Raw genomic sequence first — 25,431 nt, forward strand, 5'->3', positions numbered from 1 at the left:
CCGACTTAATTGATACAGTGACAGTTATTTGAAATTTACGTTTAAACCCCAAAGTTATTCATGCTTGTGGCAGATTTTGATTCGGTATATTTCCATGCCTTCAACTGATAACAAATGTCGTCTCAAGGTTCCCTATGATAAAAGTAAATCATGTCATACATGGAGTCAATTACATTCAAAATTGATCCTAGTCATCAAAACATCAGTCTAATTCAGTTTATGAATTAAATCAGTAAAAGGTCTTCAGGCTAAGGAAATCCTGCTTGATCCCATTGAATCACAGATTTGCAGCAATCTGTACTGAGCATGCATGTAGCCGCAGCGGAAAGGAAAACCTTCCTTTAAAGGGGAAAACGCTCGAACCTGGCTCAGTGTTTGCGACCATCTGCCACAACCAGCTGGGGGTTATAAGATAGGTTATGACTAGAAAATAATAAAACATGGAGCTTTCCTTCAAAACCTAAACAATTAAAGGATAAGCTGGGCAGCAGAGATAAGTCCAAGTCATTGGAAGATTTACGCTCTCTAACCTTTTGAATCGACGATTAATAAGAGAGAAACGGGAAAGGAGCTTAAGAAACGTTGTTGGCATGCCAACCTCTTCTGCCAAGGTTCTCTCCTCCAGGCCAGACAAACTTCAGAGGAACCCCTGATTTGGTGTTCAAGACTGCTGGAGGAAGGGAGACAATAGTAGGACATTACAATGTCTACCAAACTTTCTGGGAGCCTGTCAATTGATCTGCAAATACCAGAGGGTGGCCATAAACAAAACAAAACAATCCATCTCATGAGTTTCCAGATTTGGGCTACAAGGGAAACCTCATCGACTCCAAATTAATAAAACAATTCCCCTGCCATGTCCCGTCCATGCATCTGCTCTTGACTGTAATCCTTTACCCGTCTTTACACCCAAAACCCAAAGATCCATCTTTAATCACTTCAGAAACTCGTCACCAGCTTGCCTTCTTGGTCTTTCCCTCTTCCCAGTCTACCTTGATCTTATGCTAACCCTGATTGGTTCACCATAACCCACACCTGAAATAGGAGAACAAGGTGGAGTCTACTGCCAGTTTCCATCCTGTTTCATGTTTCTCTGATTAAAACTGTGCTTTCATTGGCTCAATTTGCAGCCGCAATCTGTAAGCTCCAAGCGAGCACACATTCTCAAATATCTTCACGATCATCCTCTGGGTTCATCCAACCACTGCCTCTTTCCCCCTACATCTGGCCAGTTTATTCACTCTGTTATTTATCTGGACTACTGTGGCCAGCTGTCAAACTACTGTACTTGCCGTTTCAACCTTATTTTCTCTGAAGGATTTTTGCACCAGAAAGTTGAAAGTGGACATGACAGCAACAGGCTTAATTTGATCAACAGCTTTAAGCTTCTGCTCATTTATTATTGGTTGAACAATAGCTGTGGCTCTTGAGCAAATACCGTATATTGCAATTAGATTTTTGCATCTGGGTGCGTGACTTTGTCACTTTGATTTAAGGACTCAATCTGCCTCTGGTGATACTCAAACCAACAGTATGTAGACTCTTTGGTGCATAAAGTGACATAATGCAGGTTGTAAGCATACCTTAGTTAGACAAGTATTCTTTTATACATTTTATTTATGAATATTCACAAACAAACCAAGTGAACACATTCACAGTTCTTTAAGGGTTTTTAATTTTTGGCTCATAGACAGTTTTCTTGTAGTGTTTTATGTCTTTTTCTACAGAATTACAAAACAAAAACATTGAGTTCTTCACAGGTTGATAAGAGCAAATGCATTGACCTAAGATCGCCCTTTTCTCAGATTACCTTAAGGTCCGCCAAGTTTTAAGCACCATCTCGGATTGATTTCACAATCATTCTGTAAATAAGCTCATTTTCGTCATGAAAAAAAAGAAGATCGCTCCCCGTTTTTTGTCGTAAAGTTTTACTTTTAAAACCGTTGCTAATAAAACGCCACGTTTAGCCTCAGGAAAAGCGCTGAGCTTTCTGTGGTTGAGGGTCTGTCGGAAATCGTGAATGCTGCGAGTTAAACACGTGCAGCGAACATTATCCCAGCATCAGGGTTGAAATGTCCTGCTTGTCACAGTGGAGGAACAGCCGGTCCAAGCCAGAATAATGTCAGTCTCACAGACGTTTTCATCTTTAGATGAAAAATGAGTTTTCTTTAAGAGTCCTGGAAGAGGGGGACACAGCAACAGGTTAAAGGTCAGGGAGGGAACGTGTTAATGGCCGCCGAGACTTCGCTTTTCTCCGCTTATCCAATCAAGTACGATGAAGGTCAGACTCATGATCATGAAGATCAAACCCAAAGTGGTGAAACAAGCAGCCTGAAAAACAGCAGATAACCATCAACATCAATGTTTTACTGACTCTGTCATTCTGAGCAAGTCCTCTGCTCAAGACTTGGGTCAGAGAGATGTACCTGGATCTTTGGCCTGGATCTCATGGGCTCCTGGTTTTTGGGAATGATTCGAATGTAGAAGATCCCAGGAAGGATGAAGATCAGGGTGGGAGCAGTGGTCGCCCCTGCACAAGAGGATTAGACACAACAATTCATCTAACTGCCACAAGAAACCTTTTAGGAGCTTAGCTTAATAGATAGCTAATTATAAAATCACAACCCAACTGTTTAATCTGTTTTAGCTTAATCCTAAGAGAGTATTCACATCAGCCCTACTTAGTCCAATTTAATAAAACTCCAGTTTGTTTGGGGAAGTGAATGTGCAATCTACAATGTTGCATAGACCCATAGAAAGAAAGAAAAAGGAGTAAGTTAAATTCTAGACAAAACAAGAAAAAAAAAAGAAGGGAATTTCCGAGTTTGTAAAGTTGAAAATTTTCGACTTTTAGAACTCTGAAATTTCCTTATTTTTTCTTGAAAATTTTCAAAGATTAATCTCAAAATTTCTGAGTTTGTTATTGGAAATTTACTCTTCCTTTTTTCTATCAACACTGGCCCTAATACGCTATTGTAGCCATCAAACTGATGGTGGAAAAAAAAAGCAACTCTGCTCCCCCTACAAACCGGTTCGGTTCAAGTGAACTCTGGTATGCATATGTGAACGCCAAGCGGACCAGAGGCTGCTCCAAAAGCAGGAATCAAGCTGCTTTTGCACGGCATTCTGGGTAAATACCACTAAGTACAAGCAAAACAAACGTGTGAGTCTAGTGGTTGTAGGAGAAATGGCTCATGGTCTTTTGCCAGATGTTGCCAGATGTTTCTATGAAGTTGCAGCTGGGTTACTCTGGAGGAGCAAAAGCATTAGTCTTTGTTCTGCTTACAGCTCCATTATCTCACCTGTAATCCCAAAAATGTCTCGAATGTTGGGAACAAAGATGACCAGCAGGTTCACGGCGAACAGCAGGCACACAGCGATGGCGATGTGACGTAACCAGCGGAAGGGTTTTTCTGGGAACAGCAGCTGCAGGAGAGCGCGACGAATCTGACACAGATATGATTATCAGGAGGCTTCACAGGCATTGGTATCAAACATGAATCTCTTTTGCTAGAGATAGTAATCAAGTTAATTTTTGTTAATTTTCTGTATTATCAGGCACATGCAGAGGGGGGTGAGTCTGCCAATTTTGTCTTTGATGCTTCAAGTGCCCTTTTTTTGAGTTTTTTTTTTTATCTGTGCGTCAGGAGGCCTGCTTGTGCTGCTCAATGGTAATATTTAGCTAAAAATAACAATCTAGTAAAATAAACAAGTATGGTTTCACTCAATCTATTAATGACTGAACGGATTCTCACCGCCTCTGCCTCCATGTTGTTAAAACATCGGGCCCATGGTAAGTATAACGGGGGGCGAAACTGCCCCCTCTCTCAAATTATGGGGAGGAATATATTTTTTTCCCCAACATACACTTGTTTGTGAATAAAAACGTAGGTCTGACATTAAAGTTAGAAAAACTGTTTCTATTTATATTTTCGTAATTGTTCTCACAAAAACGGGAAAAAATCTTCCTCTCCTCTAAACACAGAAATGTTTTGACTGCAGAGAAAACTTCTGACTTTAACTTCATCATTCTGCCCCAGTGCTGGACTAAATGCCCCAGTGCTGGACTAAATGCCCCAGTGCTGGACTAAATGCCCAGTTCGCTACAGGCAGCCTCAGTCAGTCCCACCGCTGTGGGTCAGAACCAGATAGCTTGATATAAAGAAACGGTAGAGGACTGTCACCGTGACGCAGCTCAAAAAGGGTACTAGGGGCATCAAGGATAAAAGGGCCCCCTTAACCCCCCCACCCCTCTGCACGTGCCTGAGGGGAGGACTCAGGCCCAACAATCAAACTATCAAGATGGTTCTTTGCACGTTTACAAAGTAAACTTCCTAATTAAATCCTAAATGTACATGTGCTGAAACCATTAAATAAAATGTAACAGCATTGTCATTATCAGTAAATGACTGCTACAGTTTTAGATCTGTGTTAAAATTTAAACCATTATAGAAGGGGGCCTACCAGCAGCTATTGAGTTTTCCTAGCCTGGATATCTCTCATTCTTACAATTATAGATCTTTCAGAGGTGCTAACAACAAAAAATTATGAAGAGTTATCCCTGCTGAGCTTTTTTGGTCTTTAAAGCAGTGTGCAGCCAAGTTGCTATGGAGTTTAAACAGAAGTAGTAGGGCTTATTTAGTAAAATAGCAGCCATTTTGTTTATTTCATAACTTCATAAGCAGCGACCTTCTCTTTCTCCTATGATATGTTTAACAGCTACACTCTCAGATCAACACAGACCTTCAGGACTATCAGCAGCAGAAACAGCAACATTATACCTGTCAGGAAAAACATAGACTATATTTGCTCTGCTTTGACCCCACATGATGACAATGATACAGTATGATCCAATTAAATATTAGATTACTGATTAATATGGGTTGTTGCTATGTTGTTGTATGGTGTTTTAAGATCAATCTGCCCCTTTTTAACTTTGAGCCCCTGTCCCCTCCCCCCCCTGTCTGCACGGCCCTGTGTATTATCAACCTTCTTCCTGTGTCCCAATAGATTCTTACCGGAAACAAGACAACAGGTACAGTGAGTGTGACGGCCACCAGCACGGCCAGTCGCACACACAGGATCAGCGTGTCCAGAGGATCCACCATGCTGTAGGTGTGGAGGAGCTCAGCTTCCGTGCCTCCTGTGGAATCAGACACAGAGTTCAGGACATTCACTCCACAGGCAATAAATCTGTCAAATAAAACACATTTAGTGTTAGCTTGCAACACGGGTTTGTGGACTTATGAGAAGTTGGTGTAATACTGTAGAGGATTACACGGAGCCTGGAGCCAGGTCAAATTGACCTTCTATGGTGCCAGATTTCCTCAGTGAAAAAACAACTCCATAAAGAGTATTTCCGCTCTTACAATACTTGCTATAAATGTCAGTCAGAGCAAGATCACTTTGGAGAAGGAAGGATTCTCATAGAGGTCAAACAGGTCATTTAAAATCTCCCAAATGTTAAGCCCACCTGGTAGTTTGAGTGAATATGTTTTTGAATTTCACACCTTATCAATTCTTAATGGAGTGTCCATTTTCAGTTTTGATTTCAGGTTTTAATTCAAAGTTACCAATTTTCCAGTTGAACAGCGCTCACACTGCTGCACCTGAAATTTCAGCTGACCCAACAGCCTCAATCCCCCCACACACATATACAGACAACGGATGGACATTTAAAAATATACAGAACAATCATTATAAATTTGTGATCCATTTGCAGGGCACAATCAGAACTGTATACAATGAAAATGTTGGAGTTATTCCTCTCAACTATGTTTGCTCAGGTTGAGAGATCTCTGAACAGTCAATGATTTGCTGCAATAATATAAATTTCTTTTACAACTTAGCACCATAAAGTGATTTAGTCCATATCAAGACAGAATGTGTATATGTCTATTTTAAATTTTTCCAATTGAACCTACATTTTTGTACGCTTATAATTGACCTTTCTCTCAATTTAAATGCACAGAACGTAAATGAATTATTTTGTTTCTATTAAACTAAACTGAGAAGTGCTCACCGTAGAAGGTCAGGTAGCCAAATATAGCCGTGAAGAAATACATGATGAACATCCCGAAGATGGAAACATTTCCAATGGTCTGCATTCTTCTCTTGGTTGGACTTATGGGAAAAATATGAGAGAAGTTTTTAATTAAACAAAGGTATAGTTGAAGAAACATCCAGGTTTGAGAAGTGCCACGGTCCTGAAAAATGGCGATATGATAGAATTCAATGTCTTCCTCTGATTCAGCAGGTTAACACGCCTTCAATTTAGTAGATTATAGTTCAATTTGCTTTCTAGAATCTCATATCTTCATCAGTCAATTCAAGGGTACCATTGCAGAATCAAGAATGTATCTTCATAAATCAAAAAAGCACGCTATATTAAATTATTGGTATGGTTTACCATCTGTTTTGTACGTCTTACTTGCTCAGCTCTGTGTAGACAGGAAGCACTTCAGGGTGACATACAAACGCAAATGCCAGGATGGGGATGGTATACGCTGTCTAGAAACCAAGTGAAAGATTAATGGGCATAACTCGAAGAAGGTGTAACATGAGGCACTCACATGTAGCTTCAGTCTGCATGTGCTCAGGCTCTGAGCTCTAAACACCACAGCTCACCACAGTCCCAATGAACATGCATGTGAGTTTCCTTCCCATCCAGCAGGACGAAGCCTCACCTCATGGTTGACGGTGAAGTATTTGGCCACGCAGGTGTCGTCAGAGACGGGTGCGGTCGCAGAGAAGTTACCGAATGTCTCCAGCGGGCAAGGAATGTTAAACTTCTTGTAGATGACCTGAGGTGACAACGGTATGCAATCCCGTTAAGGAAACGATATTTCTGGAAACGTAACATTCTCTGGATGATTGTTAAAGTTTGTAGAAACTTGTGTAGAGACTCTTCGTGGAGCTTGTTTTTCTTTAAAAATGCCATTCTAAAAGGGTTGCTGTTGACCTTCTAAATGGATTTTGATAATCAGCCAAAAGTTAGATGTAAAATAAACACCAGGTTTGTTTCAATGCATTTCATCTTGAATAGCATGGCTATCAATCTATCTTTGGTAGTCGGCCAGGTTTCGACATAGTTTGAGCTGTTTGGACTCAGGTCTCTGTTGAAAAGTATCCTCATATGGGGGAAAAACACACTTTCTTAAGGACAGTCAGGAAAGTGAAGATTAGGATATCAATTCATATCTGTATCTTCACATATTTATTTGCTTGTTGGTGAATTGAAACTTAAGCTGTGGTGCATTTGGATTTTCCTGACATAAAACCCACAGAGTTCGGCACTGTGACAGCTCACCGCAGAGAGGAAGAAGACCATGCAGGAAAGAGAGAAGCCACTTGTATAGCCGAGGTATCCTGCATAGGGGCAGAAAACAACACACAGATGAAAAATATATCCACAGATATACAAAAATACATTTGGCAGTTAACATTTACAGTAAAGACAGACTAATTCTGAGTTCTTTTTGAAGACTAGAAATAATCTGTTTCATATATGTGAGGTTCAAATGAAAACTTTGTTGCTTTGATATTAGCTTTGGGGTTTGTGGCTCAGCCTACAGATAAAACTGGACAGACTGGCAAGAACATGGAAATGCTCTTCAGTTTGTGTTTTTCAAAAGTTTTCTGGTTGTGTTTAGTTTTCTGTATCAGCGGTCTTAACAATAATTGGGCCAAGTAACTGACTTTCCTCCTGATTTTCAAACCCTGACAAATAATATCCAATGATATATTATTACAAAAAGGGTGTGTCTTGCTTCATAAAAATATATTGGGGGAGACTGCCCTAATGTTTTGGGCAACATCAACCTTTGAAACATCGTAAGAAACTGCTAACCATGAGAATGCTAAGGGACAGAGACTTACCCAAATGTTTCATTGTGGCCAGTGGGAAGATGACGCAGATGGTGACAATAATGATCAGGTAGTTTCCATTCATAAACCAGTTCCTAAGGCCAGAACACAGAAGGCCACATAAAACACAATGCATAAAACAAATAAAAGTTATTTATTCTTTCCAGATAAAAAAAACAAACCATCCAGTTTTGACGGCTTTGATACTATTAAGAGACTTAAGACTCGACTTGAACTTTCACATCAATGAGTCATGACTTTAACTGGACTTGAACCATTTTGCATGAAAAAACGTGATATTTTTTTCCAAATAGAAAGTGTGTTACAATTTCTAAATGCCTTCGCAGCATCCAACCCACTGCTCAACCTTAGCATGAGCGCTAACTCTGCTAGCTGGTTTAGACTTGATAGCAGTTCGCAGCTGCTACCAAGCTAGAAGCGTAGTGACCGTTTCTAGGCAACCGTGACAGCAGCATGCGTTCGGTGGCGTTCTGTTTAGGTCCCGCCACACAATTTAGTTGACCTTAATATTGCCTGTGTTTTATTTTCGTCATTATTGTTACACTTGGTGTTGGTATGTGCGTTGATAGGCGTTCCTATCGGACATCTGTAGAAATACGGAACAAATCTTATCCCATATCAGTTCAATACTGGACGCAACATTTACCAGCCAAATAAGGGACGATTCCGTATTTTGCGGGACGAATGGCAATTTTCACTGCTCCTCTGATCGATTTCTCGGTAAAACAACTCATATAATCATGTCAAGGTTGTAACATTCAGTTTAATCGGCAGCTGTTGTTTAAAAAAGAAGCAATAACAAAATTGTAAAATAAATAAATAAACGAGGTCTTCTTACGCCGTTTTGTGTTGTTATTTTAAACGCCAAGAGAATCGGTCTTTTTCCAACTTTTGTCACTTAAGTCTGACAAAAGTTGACTTAAGTGACATTTCTAGTATACTACATGCTATCACACATAATATTTTTTGAGAATTTGGAAACAGTTGCTCTTTATTTCCCAAAGTTATGGGGGGAGGATAGAGATATAGAGATATATCTAATCATCAGCTGGGTCAACCAGCCTGCCCGTTTCCCCTTTTTCTGTTTTCGGGCACAATGTTTCCTTTGACCGTTGGTCCTCGCACCCTGCTGTGCCAAAACGTCATAACCACTGCAGAAGAGAGAGAGAAGCAAGTAGAAGGATTGTCTCCTAACAAGTTTGAGCAGTTTTTGGATTTGTCCAGACAAAAAGAATCAACAATGAGTAACAGCAATAAGGCATCGTCTTCTCATTCTTGGAATGACAACATGCAACTTGATAGAGAGACACAGAAGCTACATGACATCTTGAAAGATATCAGCATGATGTCAGCAGAGAGACAGTCGCTGATAAAAGCAAACGAGGACCTGAAGATGCAAGCGAGAAACATTCAAAAAGCTGCACAAGACATACAGAAGCTGCTTCAGGAGAAAGACAGTGAATTAAAAAAACTGTCTGATCGAAATAAAACTTTAAAGGAGGATAACATTACATTGAAGCAGATAAACACTGCCTTGGACCAGAAAATCACCACGCTGGACCAGAAAATCAACTCCGTGGAGCAGAAAAACACCACGCTGAAGCACAAATACACCACACTGAAGCACAAATACACCACATTGGAGCAGGACAAAAACACGTCGGAGCAGAAAAACAACACGTTGGAGCAGAAAAACACAGTCTTGGGTCAGAAATACAGCTCACTGAAGAAGATAAAAGCTGCCTTGGGTCAGAAAAACACAACACTAGAGCAGGAAAACATCGCCCTGGAGGAGAAAAGTAACGTACTGGCGAAAGAAAAGACTGCCTTGGAGAAGAGAAACAGCATCCTGCAGCAGAAAATCACCACCGTGGAACAGGATTTCACCGTCCTGGCACAGGATTACACCGCCATGGAGGAGCAATGTAACGCCTTAGTACACGAAAACACCACTCTGCAGCAGAGAATCCCCTTTTTGGAGGTGATAAATTGCGACCTGGACCAGAGAAACCAAAACTTGCAACGGGACAACATCATTTTTGAGATGGAGAACAACGACCTGCAGCAGCACATCAACGACTTGAATCAGAGAAGAAGGGCCCTGGAGCGTGAAAAAACCAAGCTGTTGCTGTCAGTCACTTCTCTGGAGGTGAAACGCATTGTCCTGGAGAAGACGAGCACAGACTTGGAGGATGAAAAAAATAAACTGACAAAGGAAAACACCACCCTGGAGCAAAAATACGCTGCCTTGGAGGAGGAAAAAAGAGCCTTAGAGCAGAAAAATACCGCCTTTGAGGAGGAAAACACCAACCTGCATCTCGAAGTGGCCCAGCTAAACAAAAGGCTGAGGGACAGAGTGGAACAGCCGAACCAGCAGCCATCTGAAGAGGAAACCCACAAAAGCAGCCAGTCGGTTTCAGACCAGCCACAGATTCGGCCGTCTGAATATGTTCCAAAGAGGCACTTTCAGGCAATGGCTTGAAAGATGGCACTTCTAAATAAAGAAGTGTCATGAGGGCTCCAAACTTCATGTTTGATTATCGGTGGTAGAAAAGCTTGAGGACAACAGGACTGCAGTGTCAGGGGAGCTTGACACTTGGGGCCGTTGGCGGAAGAGCTTAACGCTTGAAAGTTGTTGGCAGGAGAGGCAGCCCTGACCTTCAGGGCTTCCTAGCGAGTCCCGTTGGTCTCCCGGCTGACCTCCAGGGCTTCCTAGCGAGTCCCGTTGGTCTCCCGGCTGACCTTCAGGGCTTCCTAGCGAGTCCCGTTGGTCTCCTGTTCAATCTCCAGGGCTTTGTAGTGAGTCCTGACGTACTCATGGCCTGCCTCCAGGTCCTTGTAGCGAATACTGTTGGTCTCCTGTCCAATCTCCAGGACTTTGTGGTGAGTTCTGACGGTCTCTCTTCCTGCCTCCAGGGCTTCGTAGCGAGTCCTGTTGGTCTCCTGTCCAATCTCCAGGGTTTCTTAGTGAGTCCTGTTGGTCTCCCGGTCTGCCTCCAGGGCTTCATAACGACAAGGCTCAGGAGGTCAACCCGGATGGGACACTTCCCCAAGGTTCCCGCTCTGCCTCCAGCGTCCACCAAGGTACTTGCTCCGCTGCCAGCGTCCCCCAAGGTTCCCGCTCTGTCTCCAGCGTCCACCAAGGTACTTGCTCCACTGCCAGTGTCCCCCAAGGTTTCTACTCTGCCGCTGACATCCTCCTAGGTTTCTGCTCCGCCGCCGGTGTCCTCCAAGGTTTCTGTTCCGCCGGTATCCTCCTCAGAGTCTTTTGGTATTCCTTAGTTGTTTCCATTTAATTTTGCCTTGTTTTCTACATCTGTTCTTCATTGTTCTTAATTATGTTTATTTCTTGTTTCTACACTGTTAAAAGTCATGCCTTCGATTAGTTATCATAACGTTTTTCTATAAGTTACTTCCAATTAACATAATAAGTTATATAATTTCAATTTAATTTCCTGAGTTACTGGCATTTCAACTCGAGGATGTGAGTCAGTTCAGTAAAACATAAATTTAAATGTGTGACAATCCGAGTTTTAAAATGGTAACCGGATCTTATAAAAACTGATCATCACTGGCAATATTAATGCGAGATACAAATAGTGCAGGAAATTCGCTTTTTATCTGATAAGGGACTAAATATGATGTAAGATTTAGTCAGACTTTATAAAGTTCTCCATCCCAGTTAGAATTGCATATTAAATGAAGAAGAGGAACACCATCTGACCAGATTAAGGACGTCGAAAGCAAAGTCGCGGATGAATACCAATTTTTCCAAGACCTCTGTCCCAAAGGCGTTCAAATTCGGCGGGACATTTTTTCGAAATGCGAAGCGAGCTGGAGCCATAGTAATAAGGTAAGCTTCATTTGTCGTTTTTTTTTTTTTGATAATGCCATCCATTTTTAGAATATGTTAAGAGCTAAAAGTTCGTGTCTCTGTTACATGTTTAAACACAGGACAAAAAACAACAGCTTGCTAATTGTCGAGGGCAGGAGTTAGTCAATGCAGACAAGCCTAGCTAAACGCAGTATGCTACTCGGTTGCGCTTATAGAACTTTTCTTAAGAGAAAATACAAGCAGCTACCACGATTTTTGTATTGTACACTTCCTCAGAAACACATATGTGGCGCTTGGTCAAAGTTTTGCATCGACGTGCTGACTGCAGGGAATTAGCGGCTTCGGGAAAGACTGTGCGTCAGTAATTAGTCGTGTTTCTTGTCAGTAATTAGCCGTGTCCTTTGTTTCATGTGTTGTTCGCACGTGTGTCCCTTTTCTGGTTCACGGTGACAAATGCAATTTCCCTGTTAAAGAAATTATATATATACTTACATATATATGGGTATATACTTATATACATTTACGCTCTTGGTTTAAAAAATGGCTGGTCAGCCCTTATCTGTTTTTCATAGCCAATATGATACAAATAGGTTTAATAAGAGGCACTGCCATACTGTTTTAGACAACTTATGAAAACTTTAAAGATGTCTATGTTGATGGAATATAAAAAAAATATCTCTCTTAGGTGGGTATATGTTAACAATGTTAACATATAATTTTAATTTTAATGTTAACAAATTGACCAAATACATAACTTTTAGTAGTAATTTAGGCATAAAAACACTCATAAAACATAGTATGGCAGTGCTGTAAAATTTTAGTTTACTACAGTCAATTAGATCTTTGAATTTCAAAGATTTGCCTTGCCCCACACTGCTGTTACTGATTATCTTAAATGTTAAAATGCTTTTTTTGTTCTGTTTTTCATAGATTTATTTTATTAAGTTAATTGTTATATTGAGTAACAAGTTGTTAAGTTAATTGATAAGATCAAATAAATATTTAATTTCTTTTACTGTCAAAGTGCAGCATCCATTTAGTCAGTGATGATTCCTTTAAATGTTTTAAAACCTTGTGTTATCATTAACCCAATATTTTGTCTCGTCTCTCCTGGAGACAAACATGCAGGTGAAGCGCAAGATAATGGAGGTTGAAATGCAGAAGAAAGACCCAAAACATTAGCTGCTTGAGGATTTGATGGTTGCTATATTTTCTCAGCGTAGGAAAGACATTGTAGGAGATCAACCACACATCACAGAGCTCATCTCCCGATGGCCTGCTCTGTTCCATGAGAGACAGGTAATCGCACAACTGAATTAGTTCCACCAAGAGATTTAGTGATTTAATACTGAGTTAACAGTGTCCTGACAAGTTTTATATTCTATCACCTCAGATTAGGGCAGAATTTACAAGAAACGTCATCACAGACTTTCCAGAATCTTTTCTTGACGGACTTGATGGCCTGGTTCTGAGACTGCTGGAGGTCTACAAAGCACCAACCAAATCTGGAAAGAAGCAGCCACTCAAAGACATTTTGGACTGCCTTGCAAAAGATGTGAGCAGAACTGAAGATGGCTAGAAAACAAGGCATAATTTGTTATTTTTGTTAAAAGATATTCATCTTACTGCATGTCTCATCTCTTGCAGGAAGCTGAAAAACACTACCTAAACACCGCCTTTGAGGAGGAAAACACCAACCTGCATCCTGAAGTGGATCAGCTGAACAAAAGGCTGAGGGACAGAGTGGAACAACAGAACCAGTAGCCATCTGAAGAGGAAACCCACGAAAGCAGCCAGTCGGTTTCAGACCAGGCACAGATTCAGCCGTCTGTATTCAGACGTGTGATCAATACACTTCTGAATATGTACCATAGAGGCACTCTAAGGCACTGGCTTGAAAGATGGCACTTCTAAATAAAGAAGTGTCATGAGGGCTCCAAGCTTCATGCTTGATTATCGGTGGTAGAAAAGCTTGAGGACAACAGGACTGCAGTGTCAGGGGAGCTTGACACTTGGGGCCGTTGGCGGAAGAGCTTAACGCTTGAAAGTTGTTGGCAGGAGAGGCAGCCCTGACCTTCAGGGCTTCCTAGCGAGTCCCGTTGGTCTCCCGGCTGACCTTCAGGGCTTCCTAGCGAGTCCCGTTGGTCTCCGGGCTGACCTTCAGGGCTTCCTAGCGAGTCCCGTTGGTCTCCGGGCTGACCTCCAGGGCTTCCTAGCGAGTCCTGTTGTATCCTGGCTGAACATCAGGGCTTCATATTGAGTCCTCTTGGTCTCCTGGCTGAACTCCAGGGCTTCCTAGCGAGTCCCGTTGGCCTCCGGGCTGACCTCCGGTGCTTCCTACCGAGTATCGTCGGTCTCCTGGACTGCCTCCAGGGCTTCATAGCGAGTCCCGTCGGTCTCCTGGACTGCCTCCAGGGCTTCCTAGCGAGTCCCATCGGTCTCCAGAACTGCCCCCAGGGCTTCGTAGCGAGTCCTGTTGGTCTCCTGTCCAATCTCCAGGGTTTCGTAGTGAGTTCTGTCGGTCTCCCTTCCTGCCTCCAGGGCTTCATAGCGACAAGGCTCAGGAGGTCAGCCAGGATGGACACATCCCCAAGGTTCCCGCTCTGCCTCCAGCGTCCACCAAGGTCTCTACTCTGCCGCTGGTGTCTTCCAACGCTGCTGTTCCGTCTTCATCCTCCTCAGATTCTTTTGGTGTTCTTTAGTTGTTTCCATTTAATTCTGCCTTGTTTTCCACATCTGTTCTTCATTGGTGATTCTAATTATGTGTATTTCTTGTTTCTACACTGTTAAAAGTCATGCCCTCAATTAGTTATAACGTTTTTCTATAAGTTACTTCCAATTAACATAATGAGAAGGAGAAGGGGTGCTGCTCTGCTTGGTTTGCCAAGCTACATATCTGGCAAAGATCCATCAACTGTCATCAGGATGTGTTATGTAAGACTAACAAATGTTATTACAAAAACTGTTTACATATTTACCCATTCCTTTTTCTTGCTATCATTTCTTTAAAATCTTTTTGTAGCATTTGTGTTTGCAAAAACTTATTTTTAGTCCTTGTTAAGACATTAAGTTGACTTTAATCTTAATAACTTAATGTCTCTTTCATTTGTGTCCTGCAAGAGATGAGACATGCAGTAAGATTAATATCTTTTGACAAATTATGCCTTGTTTTCTAGCCATCTTCAGTTCTGCTCACATCTTTTGCAAGGCAGTCCAAAATGTCTTTGAGTGGCTGCTTCTTTCCAGATTTGGTTGCTGCTCTGTAGACCTACAGCAGTCTCAGAACCAGGCCATCAAGTCCGTCAAGAAAAGATTCTGGAAGGTCTGTGATGGCGATTCTTGTAAATTCGGTGGCCCCAATCCTCTTCCGTAGGGAACGGATTATATCAGGTGGCTAAAATATTTGGTTCCCCTCCTTTAACTTTGGCAAATAATTTCAGGCAGCTGAAATATCCATTCTCTCCTCTCCTCCCCCCATAACTTTGGGAATTAAAGAGCAACTGTTGCCAAATTCTCAAAAAATATTATGTGTGATAGCATGTAGTATACTAGACATGTCCTTAATCCAGTAATCTGATATATTTTACATTAGACCAGGATTTACCAGAAAGTCTACACTCTTATCTTTTCAGGAAGTCTTCATTTTTGTGCCCTGCTATCAGCCAGCTTCCATCCTCTTATATCAGCAATGAAAAATTAGAAATACACACTACGTGTTGGAAAACTGTGTTTTGGTGACTGACTTTTATTTGTCAGACTTAAGTGGCAAAAGTTGGAAAAAGACCGATTCTCTTGGTGTTTAAAATAATAACACAAAATGGCGTAAGAAGACCTCGTTTATTTATTTATTTTACAATTTTGTTATTGCTTCTTTTTAAAACAACAGCTGCCGATTAAACTGAATGTTACAACCTTGACATGATTATATGAGTTGTTTTTACCGAGAAATCAATCAGAAGCGCAGTGAAAATGGTCAGATCCGCCTTTCTGGCTGCAATGCGCGCTCCCGACGCAGGGGGCACAGGTTTTCACAGGGTAACAGAATTTCACACAAGACCTCTCTTTAATTGAACTTCTTGTGTTCAATTACATTTCTTCCACATTTGTGTTAAGATTTACTGTAGGTAAATAAACACGCTAAGCTTAACACTTCTTCCTCTCACTTTCATGTATAGGAGGCATCATCTGATGGGTATGTAGTGACTGCTAAATGCACAGAAACTGGTTCTCTTAACATTTGTTTTATGTCTCACACAAACTTTGGACCTGGTTAGATTTTAGTGAGTCAGAGGGTTATTGCTGCTAGCTTGCTACCAGCTGGATGCTATAATGTTAGATTGGCAATTACCTTCAAATTGTCAAACTGCCATTAAAAATCTTAGGAGAAGGTGTCTTTTTATTTGTTTACTGTATTTTTCTTGTTTAGATTGATTTTGTGAAGTTAAATATATTTCACAAACTCTTTGGATCAATACTCACTCAGTGATAGATGTTTGTCCAAGAAAGGCTTGAATGACCAGTGGTAACTCAGATTTTACAATGAATAAGTAGCTGGACATGGCTGCAGTTAAAGACAAACATAGTTAATCACGTTGTCATAAGACATAATGTAACGCCATACTTGCCATAGGTGTTGCATCTCTCCATACACTTTCCATGGTCTTACCCCCAATGTTGTGGAGTGTTATGACGACAGCCGCTAGGATCTTTCCTGGATGTCCAAAAGCTCTCTGGCCTAGCTGCTCATAGGCACGGATCCCTGAAGAGATGAGTATTTAACACTGAGATTCTAAGAACAATTGTATCCGATTCAACTACAAACATAAAGAACTGAAGAGAGAAAGAGCCCTCACCCACCACTCCAGCACTGCGAAGCAGAAGGTGGATTGAATAACAAGATAAACAGGCAATACATGTAAGCAGGATCCTGCAGGAGACAAAAAGTCAAGAATTTGTTCTCTGAACTTTTTAATTCCTTACTTTTGTAACAGGGCTTTACAAAATATAATACATTCAACCTTAATATTAACATTTTTTTTCTGAAAACATGAGCGAAACAGGTTAGCCTGGCCATTGCCTTCCTGTGCAATGCCACTCGAAAAAAGTTCTAGCTTACAGCAGTCTGGGGTTTCTCCCCTTGACTTGAATTCTCTCCAGTCGATTTTTCAGCGGACCAATCAACGAACACAAGGAGAAGTTGTGAACAATGATGTCGATTTTTTTGTTGTGTTTTTGTTTTTAGAATTGTAGTTTGCCTGTAGTTTCAGGAACGGGAGTGGAGGACGTGAAGGAAACCGTTCAGTCCGTGTTGGCCACTCTTCCAAATATTGAATGAACATGAATAGCTATGTTGTTTGAATTGGCTCTACCCTCTTGTGGAAGAGACTGTTCTTTTCAGCATAGGCATTTTCTGGTAAGCTTCTTAAATTGTAACTGGCACATTGCATAAGTGCCAGTTACAACCCATTAATCCTTAGTGCCCAAATATTGGTGAGAAGACACAAACTCAATAGAGGGACCTTTAAAGAATAAAATAAAGGGTGGAACAGTAGGCACTTTCTTTTTGTTGGAAAACAGCATGACCTCGTTTATGTCTACTTGTGTGTGGGTGTGAGGGAGATATTGAGGGAAACAATATATTAAAGTATTATGTCCTTCCAGGTAATAAAGAGTATATATTTGTGTTACTCACAGAAAAAGGACAATGCCAGTGTTTGACATTGCATAAGCCAGCCCCAAGATGCCACTGCCCATGATGGCATTGCTTAAGTTGAAAATAGACATCCCAAAGGAGGTTTTCCCTTCAAACTGGGAAAGACATAATATTAGAATTTAGTCAATGAATCCAAAATACTGTAGAGTTGTGTTCATCATATACATGTTATTCAAAAAATTCTCAAATTTCAATTATGAATAATTCGTAGATGATGACTCAATGAAAAATATAAAAAGTTCAACAGTCAGAAAACAAAAGTTACCTAAAAGTGAAAGAAACAAAACAAAATCACAATCCTTCAGCAGATTATTTCCTAAAGGATGAAGCCTCTCACAGGACCTGCGTGATGCCATCATGTCCATGTGGACCAGATTCTCTGGGGAATGTTTCCAGAACCTTGCTGAATCTATGCTACGAAGGATTAAGACAGTTGGTAGAATTAAAATAATTACCAATATAAATACTAATCATTATATTTGAGGACTGTTAGAATCTGTCTGTTTTGTGAGAGATTTCTACAGGAAACTGGGAAGTGGCCTGCTGAGGAGTGAAGAGGAGGGTACCATGAACGAGACATTCCAACGGTGATGGCCTAGAGAAACTGCAAACTGGCACTCTTATGAAATATGCTTTTGAAGATTAAATGAATGAGTTGTGTTCATGTGAGTGTGCAGCTGTTTTTATTGCGCCTCCCTTCAAGGCTGCACACTGTCATGTAACTAGGGTGTTCCTAATTCTTATAAAAGCAGGGCAAGACTCAGTTGAAACTTCAGCGCATAGGCCGAAGCCTGTAACTGGGTTTCAGCTGTGTTCTCCCTGCAGGTAAAAAACTAAGTTCTGACTCTTGTCTCTTCTTTGTGTCTGTGTTCAGGTAATTTAAACCTAACGACAGTTCTCAAGACACGTAGTTGATGCTGATTTTGCAGGAGCTCTGGAAAATGGCCATATCTCGTCTTACGCCGCATCTTGCTCACCAGCGCCCACATTTTTAGTATTTCTATTGACATGAAATTAAAAAGGTTTATTGACAACAACCCATGTCATTCACAAATATAAAAGAAGCAAGTCCATAAATTGAAATATGTACAATGAAGTGGAATGGTATATGGAATAAATAATAAGCATATGGGTAAAGGATGTGCAATATGGCATAGAAAGTCAACAAACCACCTGAGTACTCAGAAAGCATATATGCTCCTATGTGCAAGTCAATATCAGCTGGCTGAATATTAACTGATGAACTTTAAGAGGGTTTCTCAATATGGTTGAGGTAATGCCCAGAAGGGTGCAAATGGTAAAATACAAGAGATCTTCACAAATAAAACATTTACAAATGGCAAGAGTTACACTTGCATCTCTATTTTTCTGAATGGTCCAGCAGGCACCCTCAAAACCGTAAGGCAGTAGTATAACAACATTATTTCATCATAAAGCATCTCTTCTCTAAGCTGAGAAGAGATGCAGCTTCTCAGGTTAGAGAAGCTTTTCAATCTTTTCAAAGTTATTACTCACATCTGTGAACTGTGGCCTCTTTAAATCATTGTCTTTGTGCTGCAGGAACTTTTCTTCCTCTGGTTGTATTCTGCAATATAAAGACTTGTTTATCGTATTTGATTTTACACAAATTATAGAGATTAAATGCAAGTCAGTGAATGTGACACACAGCGGATACGTACCCTGCCTCCATTGTCCCGTCGTGGTTAATCCCATTTGCGATCTTCTCCATTTCCATATTTAGAGTAAAGGGTTTGAGTTTAAATTCTGGAACATAGAAAGATAATGAGAGTGAAGACGGTTATTTGTAAGACATCAAAGCTAAGAGAGTTTTGATGTCTCCAATTTGAAATGGAAAAACGTTAATTTCCTGCATGTTTCAGCGATTTCAAAATGGGGAAAAAGCCTGAAAAGCAATGGGGTCCGTATTTAAGATTCAAAAACATTATGAACTTTAACAGAAAAATAAGACAGCGCAAGCTGGTGTAATTCTTTCCACCAGAAAGATTATTTACAGTAATTTTAATGTGCAGAGAATCTCAACTTAGCCACCATTTTAGGAGACCTGCAAATATAGAAATCATTTTGATGTTTTTGTTTTGCAATGCATATCTTGCATGAAATGAGTCAGATAATGGACAGATTGAATAAACCAGTTGCTGTATGCCCACTTGGTTTTTATTAGTGTTTATCTTGTTGGTGATGCTAATGAAACTGGACCAAAGAGACTATTAACTTTGAGCCCAGACAGAGGAGATAAGCAATAAGGAGGGTAAATGTTCTGCAAACTGCAGGGAAAGTGACATGTCTGTACAGATAAGAGGCTGGAATGGGGCCAACCCTGGATGGTTCCGACATGGGAATTCTCCTCCATGTTGGCCTCAGTAATGACAGAATGTGTGATTTTGTTTAAACCGACCTCCCATGTCAAAGATCACAAACCGGGGTACTTTAGACCTTGACCATTTATGTTTTAAGCTGTAAAGGCAGGGCTAATTATGAGAATTTGTCTTGGCGGATAAATATTTCTTCCACTATAACAGAAAGACTGGACAATTAAAACAAATATATATACATATAATTATGTATATATATCACACAGTGTGTGTGATTTGTTAATAAGAATGAACAATTGTCAGCAAAAGTAAAATAAGAGAAATCAGACATTTGAGCCAGCATTTTCTTACTCTTTGTGACGCAGGAACACACACCCAACCAACGATCCAACCAGCTTTCAGAGCTTCTTTTCTGTGCTGTCCTGAATCTCTGTTTAAACAGATGCCTGATCATGTGTACTTTTCAGTGACAGATATAATACTGTAGCTGCCCTTGGTAAAAGGTTGAACAAACAAACAAAACCCATGCCTGGGCCTTGGACAAACTTAGCTGCTTTTGTAAAATTATGACCACGTGTTTAATTCAAGGTAGGGGACGATACCACTTAACCCGTCATCACCTGCCACAAAATGCACCAAAGAACCTTGTTTTAAGTTTTCTCCAGATCCATAAAACACATGTAGACTGAACAGCCAGAATCCCCTCTGCAGTCCAGGGTAAACATCTAGCCCACCTTTTCATAGCCAGGATGAAAGCCATGGCCGTTTCTCCAGAGTCTGACATTCAACAGTTAGTTGGACTCTCTTTTCCAACATCCAAGAATAAAGTTTCCCACCAGGATAACGACTGTGATCTTTCAATGGCTGAAATACTCTATGGCCCCTGCTTTTTTTTTTCCAAAAGAAATTTGGACCACAAGCCCTTGTTGAGTCTCCACTCAGCAAGTGTTGTCCAATACTCTTTGCATTGTTAAAGAGGCACCTCAACATGACATCCAAACAATAAATTCAGCATTTTGGGGTGAATCTCATCCACTGTCTGCTGTATGCAAATGGTGATGGACTCATCTTCCCCGAAGTTCTCAGACTCTGCCTTTTCTACAGAGGACATGGTGTTTGGATTGAGGTGATCCTCAAAGTGCAGCCCCTTCTACTCCGATCGGGGTCATCATTCGGGGTCAGGAGCAGTGACATGCAGTCAGGGATGGCAGGTGAGGCAGTCCCTCACCTGCCGTCCTGATAAGATCCCCAGAACCAACCATACAACCTGGCAACTATCAAAGTACTGCTGCAGTAACTCAGATGACCTGTGCTCTTCTACTGAACTCCTTTGGTTTCATTGCCTCATTTATTTACAGTCTTTAACATTATATCAACTTATTTAGTAATTCCCCTGAAGTCGTTTTTATATACCCCTGAACACCAATTTGTGCCATAGGTTTGCTGAAAACTGCTTCAAGCATTGTTTAAGAGAATCAAAATCACGAGGTAATCCTTTTCCCCATCAAGTAAAATTTTGTAAAATGACCAAAGCCTGAAATAAAATATTTATTTCAAAGTTTGAAAATCTTCTTTGTTGACTCTGCCTTCTATGTCAAACCGAGGAGCAACAGTGAACAAGTTGTTCCTGGGAGAGGCCCAGCCCTCTTTTCCTGACAGGGGCCTTGTGGGTTTACAGCTTATATAAGACAGAGGCTCTGTTTTATGACGGCATGTCTTCAGCAAGCAAAAAACTTGCTATTAAATGTTTACAAATATTGTGACATTATTTGTGTGCTTTTTCCCCATTCCTTCTTTATGATTAATAGTTTTCTGTCAACTACACGTTACTAAAAAGATAAGTTCATACAAGTAGAAATGAAAACAAAAATAATCAAACCTTCTGCATAAAGCCAAAATTGACCAATAATGTCTCCCTTTCACTTCTACAATAATAATAACAGTAACAACAATAATTTACTTAAGGTTAAATTTAATATATATTGATGACAATGTCATGTGTTCTAAAAATGTTTTCTCTGATCTGTTTTATAAAGTAAGTAAAGTTAATGTCAATCAGCTGGATTTAAAAAGAGTTTAAATCAAACACTGTTACCACAGTCAAGTGAAACGCCCAGTGAAACCAGTTTGACCAAGCTGTGAGAGCGTTTCTCCCATGCTCCCTCACTCGTCCTGAGCAGATCTTGTCAAAGTTGCCAACACGTGGCAGCACATTCAGAGACCTACCTTCAGAAGCAGAACCAGGAGGAGGTCAATTCCACGGTGGTACTTCTTGGAAGGATAGGTGGTGCAGTTTAGGCAGACAGGGTGGAAAAGTTGGGCCGTTTGGAGCCCAGCTGAGAGAGCGGAGAGAGGTTCGGGAGGAAAGAGGGAACAAACGTGAGAGTAGACAGAGTAATGGGAGGGCTGCTGGAAATAACGGTTTCAGGTTTCTCCTGATGTCACATTTAGGGACACTCCTCTTCCCTAACAAGAGTAACAGAGAGGAGTCAGCCGTGATGGATTGCTTCATGGGTTTTGCATACCCGTGGTCAGCCAAGAAACACTGGAGCTATTGAATTGTTTCAGTGTTTAACGGCCTCCAAAGCTATTTGCCATTAACATATGGAATCAGAGAAAATATGGAGAGAGGGTGGGAAGAGCGCTCCGGGTTGCGCAACAATCTGGCTGCCACTGGGCAGTTCTGCACCCAAGGCAAACTGGAAAAAGCTCGTGGTTTCAGATCAATATGGAAAAGGTTCCACAGAAAAGTAAATACATGCACAGTCCAAGTGACTGACGTGAGCAGCAGCTGAAAAGAGTTGTTCTGCGACTACAGATGGTTCAACATTCACACGTTCCCACAGCTGCAGTTTCTGCTGCGTTTCCTCAGGAAACGTCTGTCAGACACATGGATCTCTGGAGCTCATTTAACAACCTTGATTGTTCTATAAGAACCAAATTAGTTAGTGTTTGGATCTGATCGACCAATGAGGATATCCTTTATGCTACAGTTATATTCAATCCTTTGTTTACAAGCTTTTTTTGTTGTTTTTAAAGATCATAACAAGCATGTGAGGATTTGGATTTTGCGTGTGTTTTATCAGTTAATTGAGTCTCTGTGTTGTCACGGCTACCCCTTGATTATTTCCTACTGTCTCTCGTTTCCCCTTGATTACTCTCTGTGTATTTAACCCCACCTGTGTCACCTGCTCCCTGTCGCATCTTTGTCGCGTGTACTCCCTGTGCTTACCTGCTCCTTGCTCACCTGTTTGCTGGATTTGTGAACTAATCACCATTAAAACCATCACTGTTTCACTTCAACCTGAGTCCTACCATGTCCATTCTCACCACAGTCAGCCACAATTCATGACAAAGCAGATCTCCAAGGCCATCTTACATAGTTTGCCTTTAGACGTTGGTTCACTTTTTTAAACTCACGATTCACCAGTAAAATAGTTTTGTTCATCAACAATGGCATTCATAAATATTGACTGAAAACAATGATCAATTGACCAGTTCTTCCCCATAAAGTGAGACATTTGGACTCTTTAAAGTTCTGGAGCATACAAATGTGTAAAATATAATACCAAAGATGCTGGTGTCATATTTGTAACCTGGGAAAGGTTACAAGGTAAACTGTTTTAAGTCTGTCATTCTACAGTGAGAACGAGGAGACAAACGGAAAGTGTGGCCAGGAGTTGAGGTTCCAGAAAATGAAAGACGTTACAAGGCGAGGAAATCTGTTTGATTCTAAAACAGGTATAGCACATTTCTACAAGGAATAAATAAGCAAATTACCCATTTACAAACGTAATACTCTCCAGCTCTCAGATAAGACATTGAGAAAAATAAAGCTACTATGTCTGAAGGCTTAACTTTAATCAGCAAAACGGAGAAATAAATTCAATACTTTGGCAAACCAAGCATTATACTGTACATGTAATATCTAGCATGGATGTGGACTTAACGCAAGGACGGAAATAGGATCCAAAATAGGGGTGGAGTGTGTAGAGTTTGGGACACACTACGCACTCAAACCGTGAACGCGCATTTAAAGGACACAAGGGTGCAAGTGCCAGTATTGGGACTGGGCCAAAGAGTGGTGTGAAAAAGTGTTTCCCTTCTTTCTGATGTCCTATTGTTTTACATGTTTGTTTCACTTCAGAACATCGAACCAATGTATTAATTAAAGACAACACAAAATACAGTTTAAACTTTTTTTTTTTTTCACTGATCAATAACCATCTTGGTTATTTAACATAAGTCATGTAGACATGGATATGGCCGCTTTAGAATTATTAATTGCACAGAGGTTTGCTGCAGACATAATGTTTGTTTCGTTTGTATCTGAACAAGCTGTGGCGAGATCAGATGTCACCATGTTGTCTTCTGAATAGAATTAGAAAGAGCTCATCAGAGGATTAGAGAGGCAACATGAGTTAAGCTGGACTGACACGAGACGCAACACACACACACACACACACACACACACACACACACACGCCAGGGAACAACATAGACACACACTGGTCAACACATTAGGGGCCAGACATTAGGAGGAGCCGTCTCATCCTGGCTGGGTGTGTTAGCTGCACCAAAAGGAAAAGAAAGGAACTGTCATAAAACGGTCTTTAATATAGTTACTAAAAATATCATTATAGGGTTTCATAGTGTGGCACAATGAAAGAGAGCAAGGCAGGAAAATAGTAGCCCCCCATTTTATTATGTTAAAGGTCACTTGCAGTGACAGTACTGTTAGAATATATTATACTTAAAAATGTATGAATTTCGCCAGCAGAGGGCGCGCAGTGAAGAAGTTGGCACACGAACTCCCGACTACAGAACCTCTTTTTTTAAGGAATTGGTTTTGGGCTAGGATTCGTGATTACCCGTCCAAGCGTCGATTTTCCAAGAAACGATCAAAATCGTGATACAAATCGACGATTTAGACTTCTGCGGCTGAGACAAAATACTTTTTTACTAATAGTTTTCATAAACCGGGCGATAAGAGTAATTCCTGTACCAAGAAATTTGGCAGCTGGGGACAGAGTCTAGCACAAAAAAATTTATTAAAACCTTTAACCAAGGAGGATTAAACCAAAAACCAGGTAATTATTCATTTGCGAAACGATTTTTTATTCATTAAAATGTCAACCAGTTGCAGAAGGAGCTTAGAGCAGACATAACTAACCCTCTGTTTATCTGTTTTACAGAGTTATTCTAAATAAATATGTTACACATCATTCTCCGCTGTGCAACAATTGCCAACATTTATTCGAAGTTATAAGTTCATCTCATATCTTTATTTAAAACCATTTAAATTCTAATAAACTTTTCTTCGCCAGAGCTCAACGCTGCGGGTAAGACTTTTATTGGCCATAGATTTGTTTCACTGCAGTTTTATTGACTTTGTCATAATACATTTTTGTGAAATAAAAAACAGCTGTTTTTTGTAAAGTACTGCTCATTCTTATTATTACGTTTAAAAAAAAAAATTCTAGTTAAACTAAGTTGGCGTTGCTGCTGTTTTAAATTTTTGTCCAGGTATTAGCGCCACTCGGTGGCCGCAGTATGTACTGCAGCTTTGCTAATGGCGGAGGAACAATTTACCGTTACAGGAAAACTGCTAATCCGCCGCCAACTATGGCCATGCTAGCCTTATCATTCATAGCAGGTTATGT

At 40.6% G+C, this 25,431-nt stretch overlaps 2 protein-coding genes across 3 annotated transcripts; one reads left to right on the forward strand and one right to left on the reverse strand.

Annotated features, from left to right (window-relative positions):
* Positions 1-1,651: 1,651 nt before the first annotated feature.
* On the reverse strand, positions 1,652-22,166 carry LOC102216672 (sodium-coupled neutral amino acid transporter 3-like). 2 transcript variants are annotated; one of them, XM_023331693.1, is made up of 16 exons: positions 21,995-22,166; positions 19,115-19,199; positions 18,951-19,020; positions 17,415-17,530; positions 16,580-16,649; positions 16,389-16,481; positions 16,202-16,283; positions 7,879-7,961; positions 7,310-7,368; positions 6,687-6,803; positions 6,431-6,510; positions 6,023-6,123; positions 5,019-5,143; positions 3,303-3,447; positions 2,427-2,530; positions 1,652-2,331 (listed from the first exon to the last, which is right to left on the reverse strand). In XM_023331693.1, exons 5-16 carry the CDS (start codon positions 16,635-16,637, stop codon positions 2,227-2,229), a joined length of 1,152 nt encoding a protein of 383 aa, XP_023187461.1. In that variant the 5' UTR covers positions 16,638-16,649; positions 17,415-17,530; positions 18,951-19,020; positions 19,115-19,199; positions 21,995-22,166; the 3' UTR covers positions 1,652-2,226. The 2 variants fall into 2 exon arrangements, with proteins under 2 accessions (XP_023187461.1, XP_005805828.1); XM_005805771.3 differs by having other exon boundaries at positions 16,576-16,649; positions 21,995-22,165.
* Positions 8,750-13,868, forward strand: LOC111608326 (nucleoprotein TPR-like). Its single transcript, XM_023331700.1, has 2 exons — positions 8,750-13,277; positions 13,370-13,868. Exon 1 carries the CDS (start codon positions 8,984-8,986, stop codon positions 10,367-10,369), a length of 1,386 nt encoding a protein of 461 aa, XP_023187468.1. The 5' UTR covers positions 8,750-8,983; the 3' UTR covers positions 10,370-13,277; positions 13,370-13,868.
* Positions 22,167-25,431: the final 3,265 nt, after the last annotated feature.

The sequence above is a fragment of the Xiphophorus maculatus genome, chromosome 1, assembly GCF_002775205.1.
Source record: "Xiphophorus maculatus strain JP 163 A chromosome 1, X_maculatus-5.0-male, whole genome shotgun sequence".
Lineage (NCBI taxonomy): Eukaryota > Metazoa > Chordata > Actinopteri > Cyprinodontiformes > Poeciliidae > Xiphophorus > Xiphophorus maculatus.

Coding starts and splice junctions, on each gene's coding strand:
- LOC102216672 (XM_005805771.3), bottom strand. CDS start 19,170: ATGGAAATGGAGAAGATCGCAAATGGGATTAACCACGACGGGACAATG. Junction 17,531..18,950: donor AGAGGCCACAGTTCACAGAT/GTGAGTAATAAC, acceptor TGTCTTTCCCAG/TTTGAAGGGAAAACCTCCTT. Junction 7,962..16,201: donor GGACAAACATCTATCACTGA/GTGAGTATTGAT, acceptor TTCTGGCCTTAG/GAACTGGTTTATGAATGGAA.
- LOC111608326 (XM_023331700.1), top strand. CDS start 8,984: ATGTTTCCTTTGACCGTTGGTCCTCGCACCCTGCTGTGCCAAAACGTC.